This window comes from Chelonia mydas, chromosome 17 (assembly GCF_015237465.2).
Source record: "Chelonia mydas isolate rCheMyd1 chromosome 17, rCheMyd1.pri.v2, whole genome shotgun sequence".
Classification (NCBI taxonomy): Eukaryota; Metazoa; Chordata; order Testudines; family Cheloniidae; genus Chelonia; species Chelonia mydas.
The window spans coordinates 9,799,951-9,822,069 of NC_051257.2; the positions used below are offsets into that span (position 1 = coordinate 9,799,951).

Consider the following 22,119-nt stretch of genomic DNA (forward strand, 5'->3'; position numbering starts at 1 on the left):
GTTCTAGGGAAGTTTTTGTTAGAAAATTATGTGATGTGTCATTAATTTATGAAATATAACTCAGTGGGTTTTAGTACTGTGCCACTTTAAAAAATTGAATGCATTTTTAGATGATGTATAAAACCTGGTTAGATAGGGCACCTAAAAAATTGGATACTTGAAAGGAATGAAGTGACCGGTAATGTATATGAAGCAACAGACAGGTTTGGTGGGGTAAGCAATCATTTGGCTGGGGAAGAAAGGAGGTTGCAGGATCTTACTGGGTCATCATACATGAGATTTAAACTGTGCTGATTCACTAACCAGAGGAGTGGTAAGAAGAAGGGGTCGAAATTCCTGAGAAGGCTCGTCTGTTTATCAACTTACTGGCTTAGAGTTCAGAAAGATATCTGTCTCACAGTTAGTTTGCTGTCATTTGCAGAGTTATTTAGCAGAGGATTTAGCCTAGCTATAAGTATTGAGGTAGTGGATGCATTGACGATCTAGTGGTTTTACAGGTTAAAGGTGGGGTTTTTAAAAAGCACTCAACTCAGCATTGACTTAATCGTGTTCCCACTGCAATCATTGGTAAAGCTCCTATCGACGTCAATGGCTGCAGAGTTAGGGTCAACACTTTTGAAAATCCCACTGAAAGGTGCTGAGTTTACAGAATTGCCATGGCTGGTGCACAGCGGATAGGAATGCTACTGGATTTTGCCTCATTCATAAGGATTTTTGTTTCCAAAAGTCAGTGTCAGGTGTGGAAAGATAGAATTTTCTCTTCTGGATTAGTCCATACATTTTGTTATCCTGCTTCTGGCAGTGGCCTGATGCTTCAGAGGAAGGCAGGAAAAATATTATGCCCTTCACCAGTTGTGCAGTGCTGTATTTTGGTGGGTGGAAGTTGAGCTGTTCCTGTCCCCTGCAGATGATCAGCTTATATCTCGAAGCACAGGAGAGCCGATTACAATTCTCTTATCTTGAATTGCAAATGAGAGAGTGTGGTTCACTGAAGAAGACACTGGACTGGGTCTTGAGAGACCTGTACTCTATTTCTGGCTCTGCAGCTGACCTGATGTGTGACTTTGGCAAGGCACTTCCTCTCTGTGCCTTTGTTTCCCCTCCTAACCTTTTTGGCTACTTGGATTGTATACTCTTTGGGCCAAGGAATATCTCTTAACTGTGTGTTTGTATTATGCCCACCACTACTATCTAACCAAAGTGGGGGCTCTAGGCATTATTATAATATAAATAATAATAATAATAGTGTATTGAAAATAAGGCCACAATATATGACTGATCATCTGCAATAGTGAGTACATTAAGTTACTTGTATATTAGTACAGCAAATCCCAGAATTTCCCTTTTCTTTTCAAATGTGGCTGTCCCCTGAAAAGCAGCTATGTCAACTTAGTATGTTTCTTTATTCTTTTATCAAACTTGCTCAGTTTATACATCAAAATAAGATTTTCTGAACCGTCAGCATTAGAAATTCAACCTGTTACTTGAAAATCAAGACATACTGGCTCTACTTCAGACTGTCCATCATTGCAGACGCTCATCAACAATAAAGAATGCAAATCAGTACTTAGCTGGCAATTTTGTTGATGCAGGAGGCAGAATAAAATACAACTTGCTTTTCAGCAGCTATGTAGGCTCTTGGTTGCTGACATGAGCAAAAATGTGTCAGTAAAGTAAGCAGATATGTCTGATGTGGTGAGCAGCTATCTTCAGCACCCAAGGTACCCTTTTTGGTTTTTTTTTAAGAATTACTTTTTTGTCTATAACCCCGCATTCAGGAAATTGACAACTTCATCAATTTCCTGACAATGTTGTTTCTGTGTTCCCTCTGCTGTATTTCTCCATTTGTGAAAGATAGTATTTTGCAATTGCTGATGCTGTCTGAGCAGACATGCCCCCCTTCTTAATTTACATCTCTACATTGATGTCAGCAAGAATAACAGCACTTGGAATATTCAGCTACTGTTATAAATCACCAGCAGGCTCCTACACCTGTTGCTTTGTGTGTGACAGCACACCAATTGGTGGCTTTTGCCTTTTCTTCCACATAGAGGTGCTATTTTTTTAAATTAGAACTTGAAAGAGATTTACAACCAGTGATTTGTATGTGTGTGCATGGGAGGAGATTTGGAGCTTGTGGAAGTGAAATATTGATAGTACGGGTAGAGATGGCACAATGCATGCAGACACTGTACAAGCTTCCTATAAGAGCAGTGCACTACTGACCTACAATACCCTGCCTTGGGCTGTATTTTCCAACTGTATTGACCTCTATCAATTGGTCTGGTTATGTGATGTGGATAAATTTCCACTAAGGATTAAGATGATGCCACCAGCATCGCATGTAATTTATTATTTAATAAGAATTTTGAGCCCAAAATTACAGGTTTTAAAATACAATTAAATTAACACTGGGCATCTTATCCTTCATGAGCCATGTTTTGGCTTTCAAATAATTTTGTAATGTATATTCATAAGTGTAAACGTGGCTTTGTTCAGTAATTAAGTTTTCTCTTGTAACTAAACTGTCAAGTAATTCTTGTGGAGGTCTGGAGATTTGACCTCTATTATATCAGTCAAGAAGCTTTATTCTTTTGTTATTCTACAGCTTTGAGCTATAAGACTTAAAATTCTTGTGAGCAAGAGTAACTGTTTCAAATGGATTATATGCTGCACTTTCTGTACTTTCCTTAACTAATAACTTGAAGATACGTTGTCACTGAATTGATGCAGAGTGACCTCCATAAGATTATCGTCTCTCCTCAACCACTCAGCTCGGATCATGTCAAAGTTTTTCTTTACCAGATTTTAAGAGGTAACTTTTTTGTTTAAAACTGATGAAACAATATTGAACTAAGTGATGTATTCTTTCTTGGTAATTTTCTCTTGGGAGTAAAAGTTCAGAAACTAGTGAGGCAAGTCTTTGTAATGTGTGGAACAAGATATATTTAACAAATTGTTTTGTTACTTAATGTTGTCTTTGAAAGAATAGCAAAGGTGTACAAGAAGCTCTTGGCCTTGCTGCTTTTCTAGGGTACTGTATGTGTGAAGGTGGTAATCCTTGTTCTTTAACCTGAATGACTTCTCTAATGGTTACTGAAAAGATGAAGCGCAACACTGATTTTTTTTAAACTATAGATCTTGTGAAGTAAAGTGGCCTTTTGGATTAGGCTGCCGAGAAGACACCTGAGGCCATCCTATCTGGTGAATACATTTTAGCCAGAACTAAATACGATGCTATATTGTAAAACAAAGTAACTGAAATTATTGTAGAAGTGGCCACTAAAATTGGTTCAGTAAAAATAATCTCATGATAACACTGGTTATACATTTAGATCTTTCAGTGGATTTGGAAATTACAGATTCAGGTTAATGGGTTGGACTTCTGACTTGTGATCAGGCTAAACTGCCTCCCTTCCCATGTGTTTTATTTGTTTTCCACAATGAAAATCAGCTGAAAATAAACAGAAGCCATTTTTTTCTTGATAAAAATAGTTATTGGGTTATATTCAGCAATGTCAGAACAAGGAGGTGTAAAGTACATCCAAAGGCGATATTATCCCCCAGCCAAGCCTGTTGAACCAGAGGAGAGGTTTATCCCTCTGAAGGACATATTGTGTTTGTGCCTCTGATATGAGTTGGCTTCAGAGTAAGTGATAGTACACATCAATTTTAATTTCCATCAAGATGACAATGTCATGCTGCCAGTTGGATCCTCTTCTGTGAATAATTTTTTTATTCCATCTGCCCTGGTCACTTGACCTTTGACCTCAGCACTACCCATTTTGTCCCATATCCCTAAGTGAGGATCTGGTCACTTTTCTATTGACCAGATTTTGTCCGCTACATTCCAGTACCTAGTGAACTTCACACCAACTAATTCCTTTCATGGACGCTTACTCCATGGTGAGCTTTAGTGAGGTGCTTCCTGAATTTTTTGTTTGTTTGTTTAAAATGGACCGAAGTTGCAACCACAGAGACTAAAAGCACAGGGGAAGCAGCTGCGAGGGGGATAACTAATGTGAATGGTGTCCTCTCCCCTCCCAGCCTGATGAAAGTTGAAAGGCCTCTAGTGGCAGGGACCAAATGCTCTGAGTTGCTTTGTTTTGTTTTGAAATTTTTTGTAGTAATAAAGTTAGCCCTCAATAAAGGGCCTTGGGCTAAACTGTAGTTTGGGACTTTATTTTACATTCCATGGCTGGTGTATCTGCACATCAGTTTACAAGGTAATAGAGAACAGAAAATCATTGCAGCAACTGTTAGCTGTAAAATAATTACATTGAACCAAAACCTATGTTGTATATTGTACAGCCTCACGCTACTTCCTCTTAAAAACATCTAGTTATGCTTCAATTGAACGTTAGTGCTTCAAAAATTATGTAATTGAAGTAGATATATTTATTTATAAGAACTGTTTATAATATAATGGTGATTTTTATACAATAATATGTGTATTTTTATAGCAAAACAGAGGAAGAAAGTATATGTTGAAAAGTATGTCTGCTTAAATAATTTGCTCTCTATGACCTGGATCCTGCAAAGACTTATTTATATGTTTAACTTCATTCTTGAGTAGTAAAGTAGTGAGGTAAAGTCAATGGGACTACTAGCAGTGTGTAAAGTTAAGCAGATGCATAAGTCTTTGGTGATGCCTTTCAGGAAAATATGCCTTCAGTCATAGATTATAGTAGAGAATGTATTTACTTTGTTTAATATTTCAGGTCTGAAATATCTACATTCAGCTGGGATTTTACATCGAGACATTAAACCAGGGAACCTACTTGTGAACAGCAACTGTGTTCTTAAGGTGGTATCTAAATTTATTTAAAATTTGTACAGTTTATTATATATCAGGGGTCATGGTCAAAGAGATTTGTACTTTAATAAAATCTTTCCCCAGTTAAGTGTGTTCCTAAGTAAAAACAGCCCCACACCTCCCCCCAAGAAAAACAAGAGTAAAGCTATACGGACAGAAAAATTTTTCCACTGACTTCAGCAGGAACTGCTGTGTGCTTAGCAGGTTTGAAAAGCCTGTAATACGTTTAAGTGTTGCTACAACACTGTCAGTAACACATTGCCACCGTGAAGGTGGCAATGAATGCTGGAGATTTCTCCCTTAATTTATTTTTATACTTTTACGGGTAAGGAAATGTGTCCTACTGTAATTAAACCAGCTTTATTTGTTTTTAATTAAATTTGGTCCTTATTTTGAAAATCTTGTCTGGCTACTTTTTCCTTTATCCTAGTAAAAAGAAACTAAAAAAAATTAAGAACAGCAGCAGTCTGTAGTGACAGGAAAGGCCAAATCTCACTGCTGACATCTTTAAGGAGCACCATCACAAAAGGAAATGTGTACTGGAATGAATCATTTTGAGCCCAGGAAGTTGTCAGTGATCTTTTAAGGGCAAAATGCTGGATTGGGATTTTAATATTAAACTTGACAGTGTAATGCCAGCTGAAAAATATATTGTCACGTCAAGAAAATCTAAATAATTGTAGACATTTTAGGTGTTTAAATATTTATGCAACTAAACAACGTACTTGGCCCTCCCCAAAAACAAACACTTTATTTAAATAAATAAGTAAATAGAGCTTGCTTATGCAGTTATTGCAGTATGCAGACTTTTAAAAACAATTAATGCTGGTTTGGGATTTTATACTTTGTTACTAAAGACATATCTGTGTGACATGCACTAAGTATTTTGGTAATTTTTTTTTATTTATTTACCTTCTCAATTTAGATTTGTGATTTTGGATTGGCCAGGGTGGAAGAATTAGATGAATCTCGTCACATGACTCAGGAAGTTGTCACTCAGTATTACCGGGCTCCGGAAATCCTGATGGGCAGCCGTCACTACAGCAATGCTATTGATATTTGGTCTGTGGGCTGCATCTTTGCAGAACTGCTTGGCCGAAGAATATTGTTTCAGGCACAAAGTCCCATTCAGCAGGTATAACTACATTTTACTGTAAAAGTCTTCCCTGTATTGTACTGCAGAATTCCTTGAAACGATCGCATTTGAACCTCACACCTCTGCTCTTGTATTACCTGCTTTACACGTAGGCAAAACACTTTCCAGTTTGGTCTGTGTGGAAATAAAGTGAATGTGTTCTAACTGGGACCAACAGATTTTACCATTTAGCAAAAAGAAAAAAACCTTTACGGGGTTTCAGTTGATATTTACGTGCTCGTACTGTGTACACGGTGCTGCATTTCAACTTAATTTAGAAAAAAATAAATTTGGCAAGTAGTATGATTAATGGTCAAATTGCTTCAGGATTGTTTTAGCAGAGTTCAGAATACATGAATTTAAACAATATTTTGATTTGTTGTATAATTAATGCATGATTTTAAAAAGAATTTAAACAGTAGATCGGAATACTCCCCCAACACTGAAACCTTCAGATTGTCTAACATAAGATTTTTAAACAAACAAAAAAACAAACAAAGCCTTATATGCATATGCCCTTTTGGTGTTCCTCAACCTTGTTCTGGAAGAAGCAATTCTCAGGATGAGGGTGTTAGGCTCACATCACCCTCATCTTGAGAACACATCAACAGGGGTTTCATCTGTAGTGGTGACTTCTGTGGTGTGAACAGCTGTCCTGTAGGAACTATACTGAGATGATCAACTTTTTTAAAATCGGCCCCTGAAACATCAGTGTACGTATGGATGTTATAGGAATGCACCCCAGTGACTTAAAGATGAAAGTCTGACACTGAGCTGTTAAATATGGTTAAGGGGGGAAAGTTATAGTTAAATGTTAACTATATGGGAAACTATAGACGTGGGCCAGATCCTCAGTTGATGTAAATTGGCATTGCTCCATTGAAGCCGATAACGTTACATCAGTTTACACCAGCTAAGGATCTGATCAGCTAATTCCACTGTGGTACTGCTGGTTTCATATTTACGCTTATGTTTGGGTAATTTACAATATATACTTTCCCAATTTCAAAAAGAAGAAAACCCTAACGCATGAGCTATCTCATTTCCCCCATCTGGTTATTTGTTTTACTACTTCAATACCTATACTTAAAGATAATTTGTTGGGAGGGTGGGGGCTAGACATATCCTCAACACCAAGCAAAACTGTTTAATGTGCAAACAGGCACCTTTATAGATTGGGATCTCTGCTGGAGAGTAGGAAATGATCTCATATTTGCAGGACTGGCAACTTTAACAGCAACAAATGCTTTGATGGTGTGTAAGCAATAATCACACTCCTCTATTTTGTACTGACAGTCAAAGTGGGTTGTCATCCATATTAGCCTGTACAATGATAATGGCTTTACTTTGCAGGGAAAGCTTTGCAGTTGATCCATTAGCTCAAGTTCATAATAGTCATATAGAAACATTTGGAACTTGGGTGCTAATCTGCTCCCTGACTTTTTCTAAGAAGTTTTACCTGGCATTTGGCAATGTCTTTTTTCCACCATAAATATGCATGTACATGCACACGCTTGTGGGAAAGAAGAGTAAAAAAAAAATCATACTATAAAGTATTTATTGCATACACAAATAAAGAAATGTAAACAAAACAAACTCAACAAGACAAACCCAAAACAAGATGTTCTCTAAGGTGTATAGGGTAGCGAATATCTTTTTGTTCTGTGTTTGTTCAGTGCCTATCACAATAGGGTCCTGGTCCATGACTGGGGCTCCTTGACGCTACAATAATACTAACAACAACTGCCCTACAGTTGACTTGCTTTCCAACTACCCAAAACCAGACTACTCTTCCCTGGGTCCTGGGCAGGCCTTTTACTTTTATTTATTCTTGCCTCCCAAACAAATTCACCACTCATGTAATTTAACACCATTTCTTTACATCAGCAGTTCTACAAAGGAGATGAAATCATTCTTTATCTAATGGATAATTTAAATTCAAGAACATCTCATTTTAAAAGGCTACACAAATTTGAATACACATAGATTAAATTTCCATCAGTAGATATTTAGGCTAAAAAGAAAACTACAGCAGGTTCTGCTAAAGACGTTTTTCATGTTTTGATTCTTTGCTCTAAAGTAATATTAAACAGATTAAGCACTCTTGTTCACATAAGAATTTCTCACACTTGAAGGCACTGGAATTTGGCTATATATAATAGTTGGCATAGTAGTTCTGATTATAAGTTGTTTTATAACTGAAAAATATGTTGCTGTCTACGTGCATTTGTATGTGGCTGTTTTTACCTGTCTTTTGTGGCTCAGTGCTTTTTGGTGTACTGTTGACATTCAAACAAGACTAGACATTCAGTTTGTAGTATGCATAACGTATTTTAAATGGTATTTTCAAAAATTATAACAGAGCAAATCTAGTTTTTCAAAATTACAATAAAACGTTTCCATAAACCTATACTAAATACTCCCAAACATGGTAGTGAATGGTTTGTTTGCCTTTGCCTGTAATCTAGTTTTATTTTAGTGTCTTTTTAAAACTGATTGCACTTATGTAGTTTATTAAAAGTAAAATTTACCTTTGGCAGTTTATTTCAGACTGAATCAGACTTTACAAATCCATTGTTCCAGCTTTGTGTGAATTCAAAGATAAGCATATCTCTGAAATTAATCTATAATGTGTGTATTCTATACCTACAGTTGGATTTGATCACAGATCTATTGGGAACACCGTCACTGGAAGCAATGAGGACGGCTTGTGAAGGCGCCAAGGCGCACATACTCAGGGGTCCTCATAAACAGGTATGAATTGCACTTCATTCATTCATTCACATATATACACACACACACACATATATATATGAATGAATTTTATATAGATATATAAAAATTCATTCGTGTGTGCATGCGCACACACGCGCGCAATCTACTGAGCCTACTCTTACCCTCTTCAAGACTGTCATTCAGTCGGAGTTTATAAATTTAGTGTTTCATCTGTGGGATTTTTCCCCCCTCAAACTTTCCATCTTGGCAACTAACAGACCAACAAAAAAGGCAGACACAGAACAATGGAATCCATTATTTTGTATACATCCTGTACAATAAAAGTATTAGCTTCATCTCTGTGAAATTCCATGTTTTATTAAGATAAACGTGTCTAAGAAGTTCATGGGGAAAACTAAAAATAATTAACGTAACTTTTATGCAAGAAGTTATCAGAAGTTTAAAAAACACCACCTGCCCTTCTTCCCTATTTGTCACCTGTACTTTTATAAATAATTTATGTAAGCATCTCACCCATCTGTATTCATTAACATGAACTGTTAACATGTTGCCTCTGCCTCTCAGCCAATCCTGAATTTACCCAAGTTAGGCTCTTGGATTAGCACTGATCAAAACTGCAGCTAGTCAAAATGCTGTTGAGACAAAGCAGTTTTTCATCTGTAAATTGCACTTGCAGCTGCAACCTAACAAATATTTCTCTGACTGGCATGGGCAAAAACCTTCCAATTTTAGGACAGGCCGCATCATGAGAGTCGCTTTAAAGGAGGATGTAAGGAGAGGCATGGATTAAAATCAATCATATAGTTCAGAAAGCTGCAGAGCCGCTTCTGTATTGGCAGGAGGTTAGATCAGTAGATCTTTTCCACCTATAATATCTGGTTCTGTGGAAACAGAACACGCCATCAGTTGACTGACAGATGGTAAAAATGAACATAACACATGGCATGTATATTTTGTATCACTCAGAAATTTGATATATGTATGTTTGTGTCTTTGTTCTTTCTTTATATTAATGTGAAGCGCCACGCTCATACCACAATAATAATAATACTAAAGAAATAAGTGTTTTGTGGATACACTGCTACATAATTGTAACTCAGGAGTTCCTATCTCCTAACCATGTTCAATTCAAGCTGCCTCTACACTGTTGTGGGATATTTTTTATATTTACTGTTGAAATGCTCTCAGGGTCTTCTCTATCAGTTTTAAAATAAGCTGTTTCAGTTTGCAAACAATTGAGGAGAAAGTCCCTTAGTCTTCCAAAATATACAGTACTGTACATTTTTTTTTTAAAATGAATACTAGACTGCTTAATTTGCAGTGTCTGAAATTATTTTCTATGTTTTGCTTACAGATGCACTGGATCACAAGAAGTTATGAGCAAACCTATACCCAGCATTAGAAATGCATACCTTTTTAAAAAATAAAATAGTTTTGAGTTCTAAGCATTTATATCCCTTTGTGTCACAGTTTCCAAGTGCTGTACAAGCACGAGTCAGGCTTCATATGAGCACTGGGATCAGAACTCAGGAGTTCTTGTGTGCAAACCATGTACAATCCACTACACCAAGATGCTTCACCAGTGTGTGATATTTTATGTATATAAATATCTCCTGAGTTCTAATCCCAGTGCTGATACTGGCCTTCGACACACCACTTAATCTGTCTCTTTATACCATCTGTACGATGGGGATAGTAACAGGAGTGGTAAGAGGCTTGACTAGTTCTTGTACAGCTCTTTGAGATTATAAAGTGATGTTAATGATAGACCATTTCTAGTGCTCTGGATTTGTACATACATTGAATCTCAGCAAGGTATCTGTAAGCAAACTGCTGAAAATAAACTACTATTTCAGACACTGTAAAACAGGCAGTCTAGCATCAATTTTGTTAAAAAATTTAAAGTGTACAGTCCTATACAAGATCAAGGACATTCCTCAAATGCTTTAAAACCAAAATTACCGATTTCAAAACTGATAGAAAAAATGAGAGTATTTCTAGGGTAAAAAAAAAAAGGGGGGGGTGGGTGTGTGTGTGTGGAGGGGGGGTTATGAATAATACAAGAGAAGGTTTATGGGCTCTTCAATTCTTGTTTAACCCCTGGTATGGGTTGCACATGAGGAAAGTTAAGCACATGTGCTTAATTCTTTGTAGTATCAGGCCCATAATTTGTTTAAGGAATTCCATGAATCCATATCTAAGTTCTAAGGAATGAGGAAGATAAGAAGTTCCTCATGAATACATAAAAAGAAAAGGAGGGCTTGTGGCAGCTTAGAGACTAACAAAGTTATTTGAGCATAAGCTTTCGTGAGCTGCAGCTCACTTCATCGGTACTCCTTTTCTTTTTGCGAATACAGACTAATACGGCTGCTACTCTGAAACCTGTCATAAATACATGTTTGTCATTTCTCCAAACTTTTGTAGTAACAATTGCTATCTTTCACTGGTATGTACTTAACTATAAAATATCATTTGAGAGCAGTGGTACATAGAAAGTTAGAAACAGAAAAACCTGTTCTTAGAATGAGTTTTATGCTGTAGGAGAGGTTCTGTATCCGTGAACTTTTCTTTTCAGGGGATAGTGTTGGACATGGAATGACGGGAGCTAAATACAATTTAACAGCCTCTGTAGGAACTGAATTTATGTTTACATGTTTAACTACAAGCCAGTACCACTTCTGTCTAGTTGAAGGTAGTGAATACTGAGAATAGTAAATGCCAAAAATAGCGATATCACACCACCCTCTAGAGAAAAATTTCTGCACCCCAGCAGAATCTGTCTGATATTTTGCATCAAAGAACTGCATAATAGCAACAGACGAGGCAGATTTATTGATGTGTTGCTGCATGTTCAGTGTGATGTAGTAAGTTAAATATTGTAGGTATGTGTAATGTACTGTGCTAGCTGTTGTCCTTGTGACATTGATGCAGAATGGATACAGACACTAATGCTGGTAACTAAGACGTGGATATGGGGGACTTGATAGCCATCAGATCCTATGCTCTGACATGAATGTGTGCCATATAAATACCTAAATAGACACATCACCACCTGCTGTCTGTATGGTGTAAATGATAGCTTTTCTGATATTCTGGTTTGAATGCCTTTGGAGCTGCCTTTATATTTTGTATCAGCAAATTTCATGCGTACTAAAAATACTTGTGCACTTTTGTAGCACCTTCCATTTCAGGGGTCTTAAATCAAACTGAGTTAGTTTTTGCCCTAATTTTCACTGGTGTCTTAAATATATGGTTGCACATTGCCACAGATGGGTTTCGTAAAGTAGTCTACCCACACCTGTTGTATTAACTCATATTGTAAAAGAGGCCATGAAGATCTCTGACACTATATTGAAAATAAACACGTGTAAAGCTGCAAGTACACTTCACACCACTATGTTATGGAAATAATACCTTTGCATAAATTAGCAAGCCGTATACATTTTAAATAGTTCTAATTAAATATTTGAGTGATGCTCAATCAGTAGCAGCAAAGAATTGTCCCAAAACAACCCATGTGAATCCTTTCAGGAATTCAGTTTTTTTTAAAATGCTGTATAAACAAGTGTTCAAAACACAAGCTATCACCAAACTTATGAAGGAATTTGGAATTTTTTTCTAAACCAGTCTAGACACTGTAGAACCAGATGAGTTTTAGTTCTCTAAATTTGTTTGAATATCTTTGATGGTGTTAGATGCAGCTTTTTAAAATCTGATTTTTCTGCCCCCCATGTCCACCCCCACATATACTCCCCCCAAAAAAGTCCTTTGAGGGGAAAAAGGCAATTTAGTGTCAATCAGGAAAAGCACCATCTAGATTCCATGAAAAACTATGCAGGTTCTCAAAACTCACTCCTCTGGTGCTGGTGTGAGCTTTTGCCGTGTGAAAATGCAGGGGATTATATTGTGTCTGATAAGGTTCTGATAAGATTATTCTTCTAGCTATATTTAGAACTTCAAGTACATTTCAGGTTTAAATTTAAATTTGTAAAATTCGGTTTTAGAAAAAGGTGATTACGCTAATTTTAAATGGTTAAATTGTACCAGTTTCTTAATTAGTCTTACAAGATAGCAAAACTAAGAAACAAATTCTGTTGGAAATTAGCAATTACTTTGTAACATACACTGCTTTTAATCAGCGTACATGATAAATGGGAAAAGACTTAACTGCTTTATGTAATAAAACATCCAGGAGCCGTCTTCTGGATTAAATATAAATTTATATAATTCCTTCAGTGTGGAAGAAAGTCACACATTTATAGTCCGTTTTTCTTTTTAATAATGTTAAAAGTGAATTTACTGCTAACTGAAGGTGATTGGCCAACAGCCCTGGAATATAAGTCCTCTCTTCATACACAGAACATAGTCAGTGGCTACTTACAATGCTCGCTGTCAGTAATGTGTATCAGCTTTGACCCCCTTACTTCTAGAAGGAAGGGTCCAGGAGTTCGTTCTCTGTCCAGTTCATCCTTGAGCTTTCTTTTAGCAACAAAAGGGTTTCAGTGATGGTTACAACCTGTTTCTTTACTGAAGGGGCCTGGATTTTGACCCCTGGTGACCAACACCAAAGAAGTTCAGTTCCTACCAAATTCTTCCTGCCACAGCACCTCTGTTTAGGACTTCTCCTGGTCTCTGACCATTGTGCTCATTACATATCACTATGTGATTTATTGAGGCACCAGATGTGGGAGACAGCCAGACTCTCTAGGGGGTGGGAGAGGGGAGAGAGAGAGAGAAATTACTACTACAATCTGCCTGGAGTGGGGGGGAGAGTAGAGTGTGGGGAGAGAGAGCACACTCTTCACTTGTGTGTTACACAGTCTTTTCTGGAGTGAAAGAGGGTAGTTTTAGTTTATTTTCTGCCCTAAATGAATGGGTCAAACTAGTTATGCTTGATGCCAGTGGTGATACTGTTTTTTATGTAGTGGACACTTGCAAATGAATTGAGAACACCAAATACTGTGGAATGGTAACAACATCATCACTGTTTGTACAGCACCTAGCACAATGAGGGCCTGTCTATGACTAGGTCCCCGAGGGGCTACGGTCATACAAAACTTAATTGTAGCAGAGGCTCCATTTGAACAAGTTACTTTTATACCTGAGAAGTACAGAAATCTATATCTAGTGACCCTGTTGGGTAGGTTTAGAACAATGCACTTATGCATTTGATATGACACTAAAAACATTTTCTTTTATAAAAAGATAGTGTCACAAAATCTGACCTGTGTGCATACGTCTATTTGTGTTTGCTAAAGAGGAAAAAACAACCTGTGACAGACTCATGCAAAGCATTAGAATTGCGTTAGTATATCAGTTAACCATTGGTGCAGTTCTGTTACAATCCTGTAAATCCTTCTAACTCATTCACACGTACCATGGAGTCTAACCCTTTCAGTTAGTATTGTCCTATAAATACAGTAGCTGGCTTTCAATTGCTTGGTTATATTCTAGGCAGAGTATTTTAGTCCTCTCTGTCAGCAGAACAGTATATTCCTCCCACATCTCAATAGCAATTAATCAGACACATTAATGGAGCATTCTTTATAACCCTTCCTGTCCTAATGGCTCTTCCCAACACCTGCACTCACTAGGTCTCCTGCAATGAGAGTGCTTTTTGAATTTGCATGGCAAGTAAACAGATGTACAGGTACTGTTTAAAAAGGAGGAAAATGATAGTGTATGAAGCTTTGAGAGTAACAAACTTCAAAGCAGGAATTTTAGTCTATGCAGTTTTCTAAAGAAAATACAGCTTTTTAGATTTGCATAAAGGGGTCAGTTCTATTTTTATCTATGAAAATTACTTTAATTAAGAAGCTGCCTTTCTCTCTACCTTCATCCTAATTTAAAATTCACTACACATTAGAGGAGTTACTCTTTACCCATTTCGCGAGAATTTCATTAATTTCTACTGGTGAGGGGGAAAAAATGGGTCTTGAATAACTGATTCCAAGTGCAGGCTTTCCTCCACCTTCAAACGGGGAGGGAACATTTTCTTAACTGAATTATTGATACCTTTTCAGGAAGACTATGGCATAAGAGAATTGAAACTGACCTTCTATGAATCAAATTTAATGTGCATTAAGAAAAAGGAAATGAAAGTGGTCCAAAAATCTATTTCCTATGCATAGGTCTGATGATAGGAATAATGTGTTTTAAGATACAGAAGTTTAGTGCTTGATCTGGGAGACTGATGTGGCTGTGTAATTAAAGAAAGAGAGAGAGAGAGAGAAAATAGTTCATTGGCAGCCCATTCCAGTGTATCAGGTAAGTGGCTAACCGTTTAAAATGGACATTATACAGAATCATAATATTTTGGTTTTAAAAACACTAGGGCAGTATTTCTGCCAGGATTTTAGAAAAGGGAAGAAGGGATAAGCTATCTATCTGAGGGGAGGGAACTACTAAATATTTGAAAACCTTTAGTAATTGCAGTTAAATCTTGTTGGCGTTACCAGAGACTACGGTTAAAAGTTAAGGGAGGCTTATGGGGCAGGGAATGTCTGAGGGTAAAAAGTTGTTCTCAAATGGCACCCATAAGGATGTTTAAGTAAATCTTGCTAAATTGGTATCAAGATATCAGTGTGGCAGAGACTAGATATAATACAGAGACTGAAGAAAATGTTGACTGTGTAGTTCAATCTGGGTAATCAGTTTGCTTAAAGCACTTAGGAGATTTTTACTTGCCTTCAGATCCCTTATGTAGGGAAGATTACTTGCTGTCCAGTAAATGAACACAAGAGAAGTGCCAAAACCCTGTAGGATTAAAGTAAAAAAAAAAAAAAAAAACAACTGCTTACAAAAACAGACAGAGAAGTGAATTGCATAGCTATGAGCTAATACGTTTGATGGGAGGCGAAACTGGCTTCTGTTGTGTTAAACTACTAGATATACACAGGAAACAATGAATTAAAAAAAATCTGGATGATGGCAATGTGAGACAGGATACAGATAAGGCTGCATCTGAACTGGGAGTCAGAAGATCTTTCATTGTTTGTTGTAAAGCTTTCCGAATGCACATTGAGGAAGAAAAGTGTCACGAAGCTATGTGACTTGAAGATTTCCGGTGGATTGACCTAAGAGTCTGGAGTTGGCAAACTATCCCTTCTTTTATCACTGCTACAATATAATCCTTAGAATCATGTTTGGGGTTTTTATATTTTTCTAAAGAATTCTGTCAAATATTGCCTATTTCAATACCAACATGGTTAGGGCCTTTGGATTCTTGAAACATTTTAAATTCCTTTTCCTGGTGATGTTTTTTTAAATAAAAATATTTAAGCCTTTCTCAGAAGGACTGTAGTTTTTAAAATACAGTTTGCTCTAACTTTAGATTTTTCTCCTCCCCATTTATTTGTACAAGATGAGGAAGCATGTGGGAGTGTCTGCAGAGCTGTCTCTTCCTACAATTTAAAGAAATTGTGACCCTGACAGTTCTCTCCATTTATTAACTGGAATGAGTGCCACTTTCTAGCGCCACTAGTATTTGAGTGCTTTCTTTTGGAGTGCAGATCAGCTGCCGAGTTATTGTAACTACCTTTGACATGCGACTCCTGGCTCAGGTACCTCACTACAACACAAGGTGGAGCTTGATGAAAAAATATAATTCAGAGTTCCTTAAACTGTGATTCTTGTCCTGCTTATTTCTAACTACTGCAAAACCCCTGTACGCCTGGAGATTTGATTGTGTTGGGCCGGATGTGGATTTAGAAGGGAAAACTGAAAAACACTGAGATTAGAACAGTGTAGGAAAATGATGCAGTTTACTAAACTTCAGCTGTAGGAGCTTGCACATAAAATAAATGAATCAAGAAGCCTTTAGAAAAATACTCTCAAAGTCTGTAGACAAATGTACCGTATAGGTTTTGGTTGCCACTGGTATTGAGATTAATGACATCGAGAATTTCTACAAAGGAGCATTAAATAGTACATGAAAGCTGTAGTTCCTTCGGGAAGCTCCAGTGTTATAAACTAGAGAGAAAAGCTCAAACAGTTTATAGACTGCAGCAGAGCTATGAAAGTAAATTATATTAATGGATTCAGTCCATAGAACTTCTTGTATACTGTACAGTAGGGAATTTTTTGATAGTCTTGGGACATGATTCTTTTGCTTTCCATCCTGGCACAGAACAGCATGGTATCTAAATGACTTAACCATAAAAGAACTGTTGGTATTTATTTTTACAGCGCTCCAAAGTGTGCTGGTTGTTAGGGTACAAACAAAAAGAAGTCATCCCTGCCTGAAATGCTTAAGTACCAATATAGGATTTGGGAGCTTTTGGAAAAACAACAAATAACTAAGAAAGACTAATAATATGTAGAGTATTACAACGAGTAAAAAGTCACAAAACAAGTTGACAACATTAATATTTATAATTTGAAAAAAGCAAACTTTATGAAATAGAACATCATTAAACAAGTGCGGACCACATCAGCAAGGTAACTTTGAACAACCAGACTTAATTGTTAGGGCCCATGCTTCGTTCAGTGCACAGGATGGACCTGCTCTGGGGATGAAACGGGGTGTGGAGTAAAGGAGGCTGTCGTCTGTAGGGCGTCAGCAGAAATGGAAGGTGTGTGGTAAATGAGGCAGGGCATTGCAGGAAGAGACAGGAGGGTCTCAGTTAAGGCAGTTAAACACTACCCCCAAGAATTGAATTCTATCCTTGCTTTTGCCACAGAGTTCCTTTGTGATGCTAATGCAAGTCACTTAAACCAAACTTTTCACAGATGGTGACTAATGGTGTCATCCTCATTTTCCACCCAACTTGAGACCCTGCAGTTTGATTTGCAGAAATGCTGAGAACTCTCAGCTGCCACTGAAGCCAGAGGGAGCTGTGCTTCAATATATAAAGTTCTTTATAACGCTAACTACTCAAAAAAGTCAGATTCTAGACATCTCAAATTGGGCACCCAAGATCAATGAATACTTCTGATCTTAATCTCTGTGGTTTAGCTCCTCATTTGTAATACTCCCCTCACCTCACAGAGCTTTTGTGAAGGTAATGTTTGCGAAGCACTCAACATTAAATCCCCTTAATATTCAAATTAATAATTCTGTCTTCAGAGCAAAGTTTGAATAGTGTGCAGTAAATAAGGCCTAGGGCCACACATTGAACAATGAGAATGAAACAAAATATTGAATAGTTGCTCCTTAATTGAGCACTGTCACTCCTGTGCACTGAATGAGGCAGGGTTCCTGTGGAAAAATGGTATGTGATCATTAAGGTATGATTTTTGTCATGGATATTTTTAGTAAAAGTCAGGGACAGGTCATGGCTTCTGTGATTTTTTTGTTTATTCACCGTGACCTGTCCCTGACTTTTACTAAGAACATCCCTGACAAAATGGGGAGGGAGGAGGGTCCAGTGTGCCCCCACCCTCCCGCAGCGGCTGGACGCTGCAGGGACCCCATTGCCCAGTGGCTGTGAGGGGACCCCCTGCCACCCTCTGCTGTCGTAGGCTGGGAGCTATGGGGGGCTCCCCCTGCCTGCGACTGCTGAGTACTTCCAGGGTCCCTCAGCTGCTGCTGCCAGCCTCTGGGAGCTGCAGGGGGTGGGGGGCAGCTGCTTGCGGTGGTTGAACAGCTGCAGGGGGGCCCTGCTGGTGGCGGTTAGGGAGCTCCGGGGTCCCGTCCCCCAGCCCACTGAGCAGCTCCGGGGTCCCTCTGCTGCCACCGGTGGTGGCTGGGAGCTGCGCGGGGGGGGGGGGGGGGAAGCGGGCTGCTTGCAGTAGCTGAACCTTGCATGGGGGACCCCTGCCAGCAGCTGTGGCTGAGCAGCTCGGGGGTCGCCGCCAATGGCAGTGGCCAGTCAGTTGCGGGGGGTCCCCCACCTGCAGTTCCTGGGCAGCTGTGAGAGGATCCCCCCCGTCACCCGCAGAGCCTGGGACCCCCGCTACTGGCAGCAGCTGGTCAGCTGCGGGGCCCCCAGTGTCACAGAGGTCGTTGGAAGTTGTGGTTTCCATGACCTCCGTGACATAATCTCGGCCTCAGTGATCATGCAATTAAAGACTGTGTTATAAGGCATTTGCACAAGGGGCTGAATTAGTGTTGCACAGGCAACCGTAACTCTGTCATTCCCCAACTTTTAAATCCTTGACTTTGCAACCTTTACATTCTTCAAACCTGTCTTCTGTGTGTGTAATACTTGATACAGTGGACAACCGGTTGATACTCACCAATGTTGTGCAGATGCTATCACTTTAATAGTGTTTTGTACTATGTTGTTTCGTGGATTACCTTGAAGAACAAGCAAGCAATGGCCCTGTTGAATAGTCAAGCGAATGCACATCGGACCTAGATATCCTCACAAAAATATGTCCAGAATCGGGGAGAATTAAGAAGCAATGGTCAGAATACAATTCAATGGATTTTTGTTGTTTATCAGTACAGTCAATTAACTTCAGTGATGCCGTAAATTACCAAAGCCATATAAAATAAAAAATGGTAAACAATGCCAGCCTTAATAACTAATAAACAACAAAAAGTTATCAGTCTCTATCAAATGGTTGGTATCTGACTAACAGAAGATTAACATGCCATCTCCTCAAACCCAAATTTGAACTTTGTTTCAAAACACTGGGTAAGAGGATAAAAGGCAGGGGATATACTTCTTAAAAAAATGAATGGGAGTTTGTCATGAATATTTTAAATATATACCTATATGTAATGTCTGTCAGAAACTCTTGTTTCCTCATGCTTGACAGGCAAGTTACTGTTACTAAAAGTATGTGGCTCACGTACACTTCTCAGAGGGCAAGGTTATCACAAAAGCATGCAGTGTATTATCTTGTCCTGTAGAATGTATCTGGCCTTAGATACATTAGTAGATAAATGCCACCTATGGAGAAATGTTTTTTAACGGGGGGGAGGGGAGAAATACATCAAAACTGTTGTGCCATTTGAAAGGAAATTTTCGTAAATAGCTAAAATAGGCTCTTTGAGTTCTGGTACCTGTGCATATTTCACTATAGGTATGCATGCACTTCATGTGCCTGAAACTGGAAGATGTTTGCTCGTAGTGTCTGTTGGTCCATGCTGTGCAGTTTCTCTCCTCATGCTCTCAACTGAGGGCATAAGGGGAGGAGTGGACCGCCTGCCTCTACAGTTCTTTCTGACCTGTGCATGGTCTGAGACAGAACACTCCAGTGTCCTTGAAGCTCTTACTTCTGTATCTCTAGTTATTAAAAATAGTGGTAGATAGTTTTAGCTGTTTTAGTACAGTTAGGGACTGGGAGTTCTTTTTCCGATTTGCGGGTCCCCTCTGCCTTCTTTCCAGCATGGACAAGGAGACTCGTTAAGGCAGCAAGGCATGATTGTCATGCAGAATAAGGTGAATATTCATCTCCTGAGAAGTTTGTTGTCTTAAATATTGCAAACATACAACATTGTTTCTTAATTTCCAAATAAGTGTATTAAATAACTTTATTGTAATAGAGGGTAAAAGTTTTTGATACAGTCAAATGGAACTGGTTGCATTAAGCTGTTTCTAATCTTACAAAGACATCTAACTTTCAAGGTTTTTAAGTCCGTGTTTTGTGTATGTAGTGACAGTCTGAAATGACTGAAAATATTTGGCTAGTGGGAGTAAAGAGTTGTCATGAATGTAATATTCAAGTGCAGAGTGAACCATAAATCCAAACCTCTGCCCCTTGGACTGAGTATGTGTGTACACACTCCACAGTATTTTCCTGTTTATCCAAACACTGTATTATCGGAATCCCTTTCTTATCCCCCGTGTATCTCGGGAGTGACTAAGCAGGGCTGTGTCAGTGGAGCTGCAGAAGGCTCCCTTTGCTGCCCCAGGACCTGTGACACCCAATCCCTGCAAGCCCCTGGCTGCAAGGGAGTTCACCCTGCTGCTGAATGGCTCCAGCCCTCTTGATTTTCCAACCCTCTGATTATCCAAATAAAAGCCCTGTCCCCCATGCTATTTGGATAATCTGGAGTAGGCTGTATTTGTCAGATGACCCATTTTAAAAAAAAAATAGAGCATCACAACCTTTCATAGTAGTAATGGTGGTGCTGCAATAGGCCATTGGGAACAACTCAAAATCTTTCAGCAACAGGTGCCATGATGGTCCATCAAAAATCAACATGTACTCATAGGTGCTACACAGTGGTATCTCAGGTACCCCAGATAACTAGAATATGAACTATAGGGCAATACTGCTGATTCTGTGTGGTAGCTGGTGATAAAAAGTTGACTTTTTGAATGGCCACTACTATATAAATTTACTTGCGGGGGAAATTGAAATAAAATTGCAACTCAGTCTAAAGTCTTTATTAAGATTTGCTGAGTTGAGCCATAGCAATGATATTCATGTTTGAGGTTCATCACTTCCAAGGCCAGAAGGGACCATTGTCATTATCTCCTCTGATCTGTATAGCACAGGTGGTAGAATTTCCCCAGATAATTCCTTTTGAACTAGACATATCCAATCGTGATTTAAAAATTGCCATAGATGGAGAATCTACCATGATTCTTGCTAAAGTGTTCCAATGATTAGTTGCCCTCGCTGTTAAAAATTTGCTCCTTATTTTTAGATTGAATTTGTCTAGCTTCAACTTCCAGCCATTGGCTCTTGCTATACCTTTGTCTGCTAGATTGAAGAGCCTATTACCAAACATTTGTTCCCTATTGTAGATGGCAGAAAAGGTGTATTTCCCTTTCAGCAAAATGTATATCTTGGTAATTGATGTAATAAGCACTTTTTTTAAACTGTTATATTATACAGGATTGATACGACATGACTTGGATTAATAGTTTTTTCCTCCCTCTTACAGCCATCCCTTCCTGTCCTATATACACTTTCCAGCCAAGCTACACATGAAGCAGTTCATCTCCTTTGCAGGATGTTGGTCTTTGATCCAGTAAGTGTTTTTATTTTTTATTTGATATGCAACACTCTCTAAATGACATATCTTGTTATATTTTGCATAGATGAACATTGTGGGTAAAGGACTGTTTTTCCTTGTGTTTCTTCTATACCACCATTTTTGTGCCTTCTGTTCTGCAAAGTCCATATAAGTGGTCCTGTGGGCACAGAGTACACTGAACAATCTGGAGTTCACCTACAAATAATAGGCTCCCTTTTAAAGAAAGAAGGCATGGAAACGTGGCATATGAGGGTGTTTGTGAATCATGCCATTTTTCTCCCTCGTTTAGTTAGGTGTAGGTAGCAGAATGTTAGATACTTTGATTCAATTCTAATCAGTGATGCGTGGGCGTGCATAGTCGTGTAACATGAACATTTCCTTCTGTATTATACACACCATCACATAGGGGATTTTTCGGCATGCACCTGTCTTTCTAGCCCTTGCTGCTGCTGTGGACTTCAGCTCTAGGGCTTACTCTGCAACTTTGTCATTTAAAAATTTGATATCTAAATTTGTAGTCATTTCTGCACTTGCACCTTGAGAGGAAAATCC

General features: G+C 38.4%; 1 protein-coding gene across 3 annotated transcripts in view; it reads left to right on the plus strand.

Annotated features, from left to right (window-relative positions):
• Positions 1-22,119, plus strand: part of NLK (nemo like kinase) — a 110,283-nt gene that overhangs the window by 81,054 nt on the left and 7,110 nt on the right. For all 3 annotated transcript variants that reach the window (XM_037880517.2, XM_037880516.2, XM_037880518.1), the window contains exons 4-8: positions 2,709-2,815; positions 4,722-4,807; positions 5,742-5,951; positions 8,604-8,705; positions 21,475-21,561. In XM_037880517.2, coding sequence (XP_037736445.1) covers positions 2,709-2,815; positions 4,722-4,807; positions 5,742-5,951; positions 8,604-8,705; positions 21,475-21,561 — 592 coding nt within the window. The remainder of the gene's footprint in view (positions 1-2,708; positions 2,816-4,721; positions 4,808-5,741; positions 5,952-8,603; positions 8,706-21,474; positions 21,562-22,119) is intronic.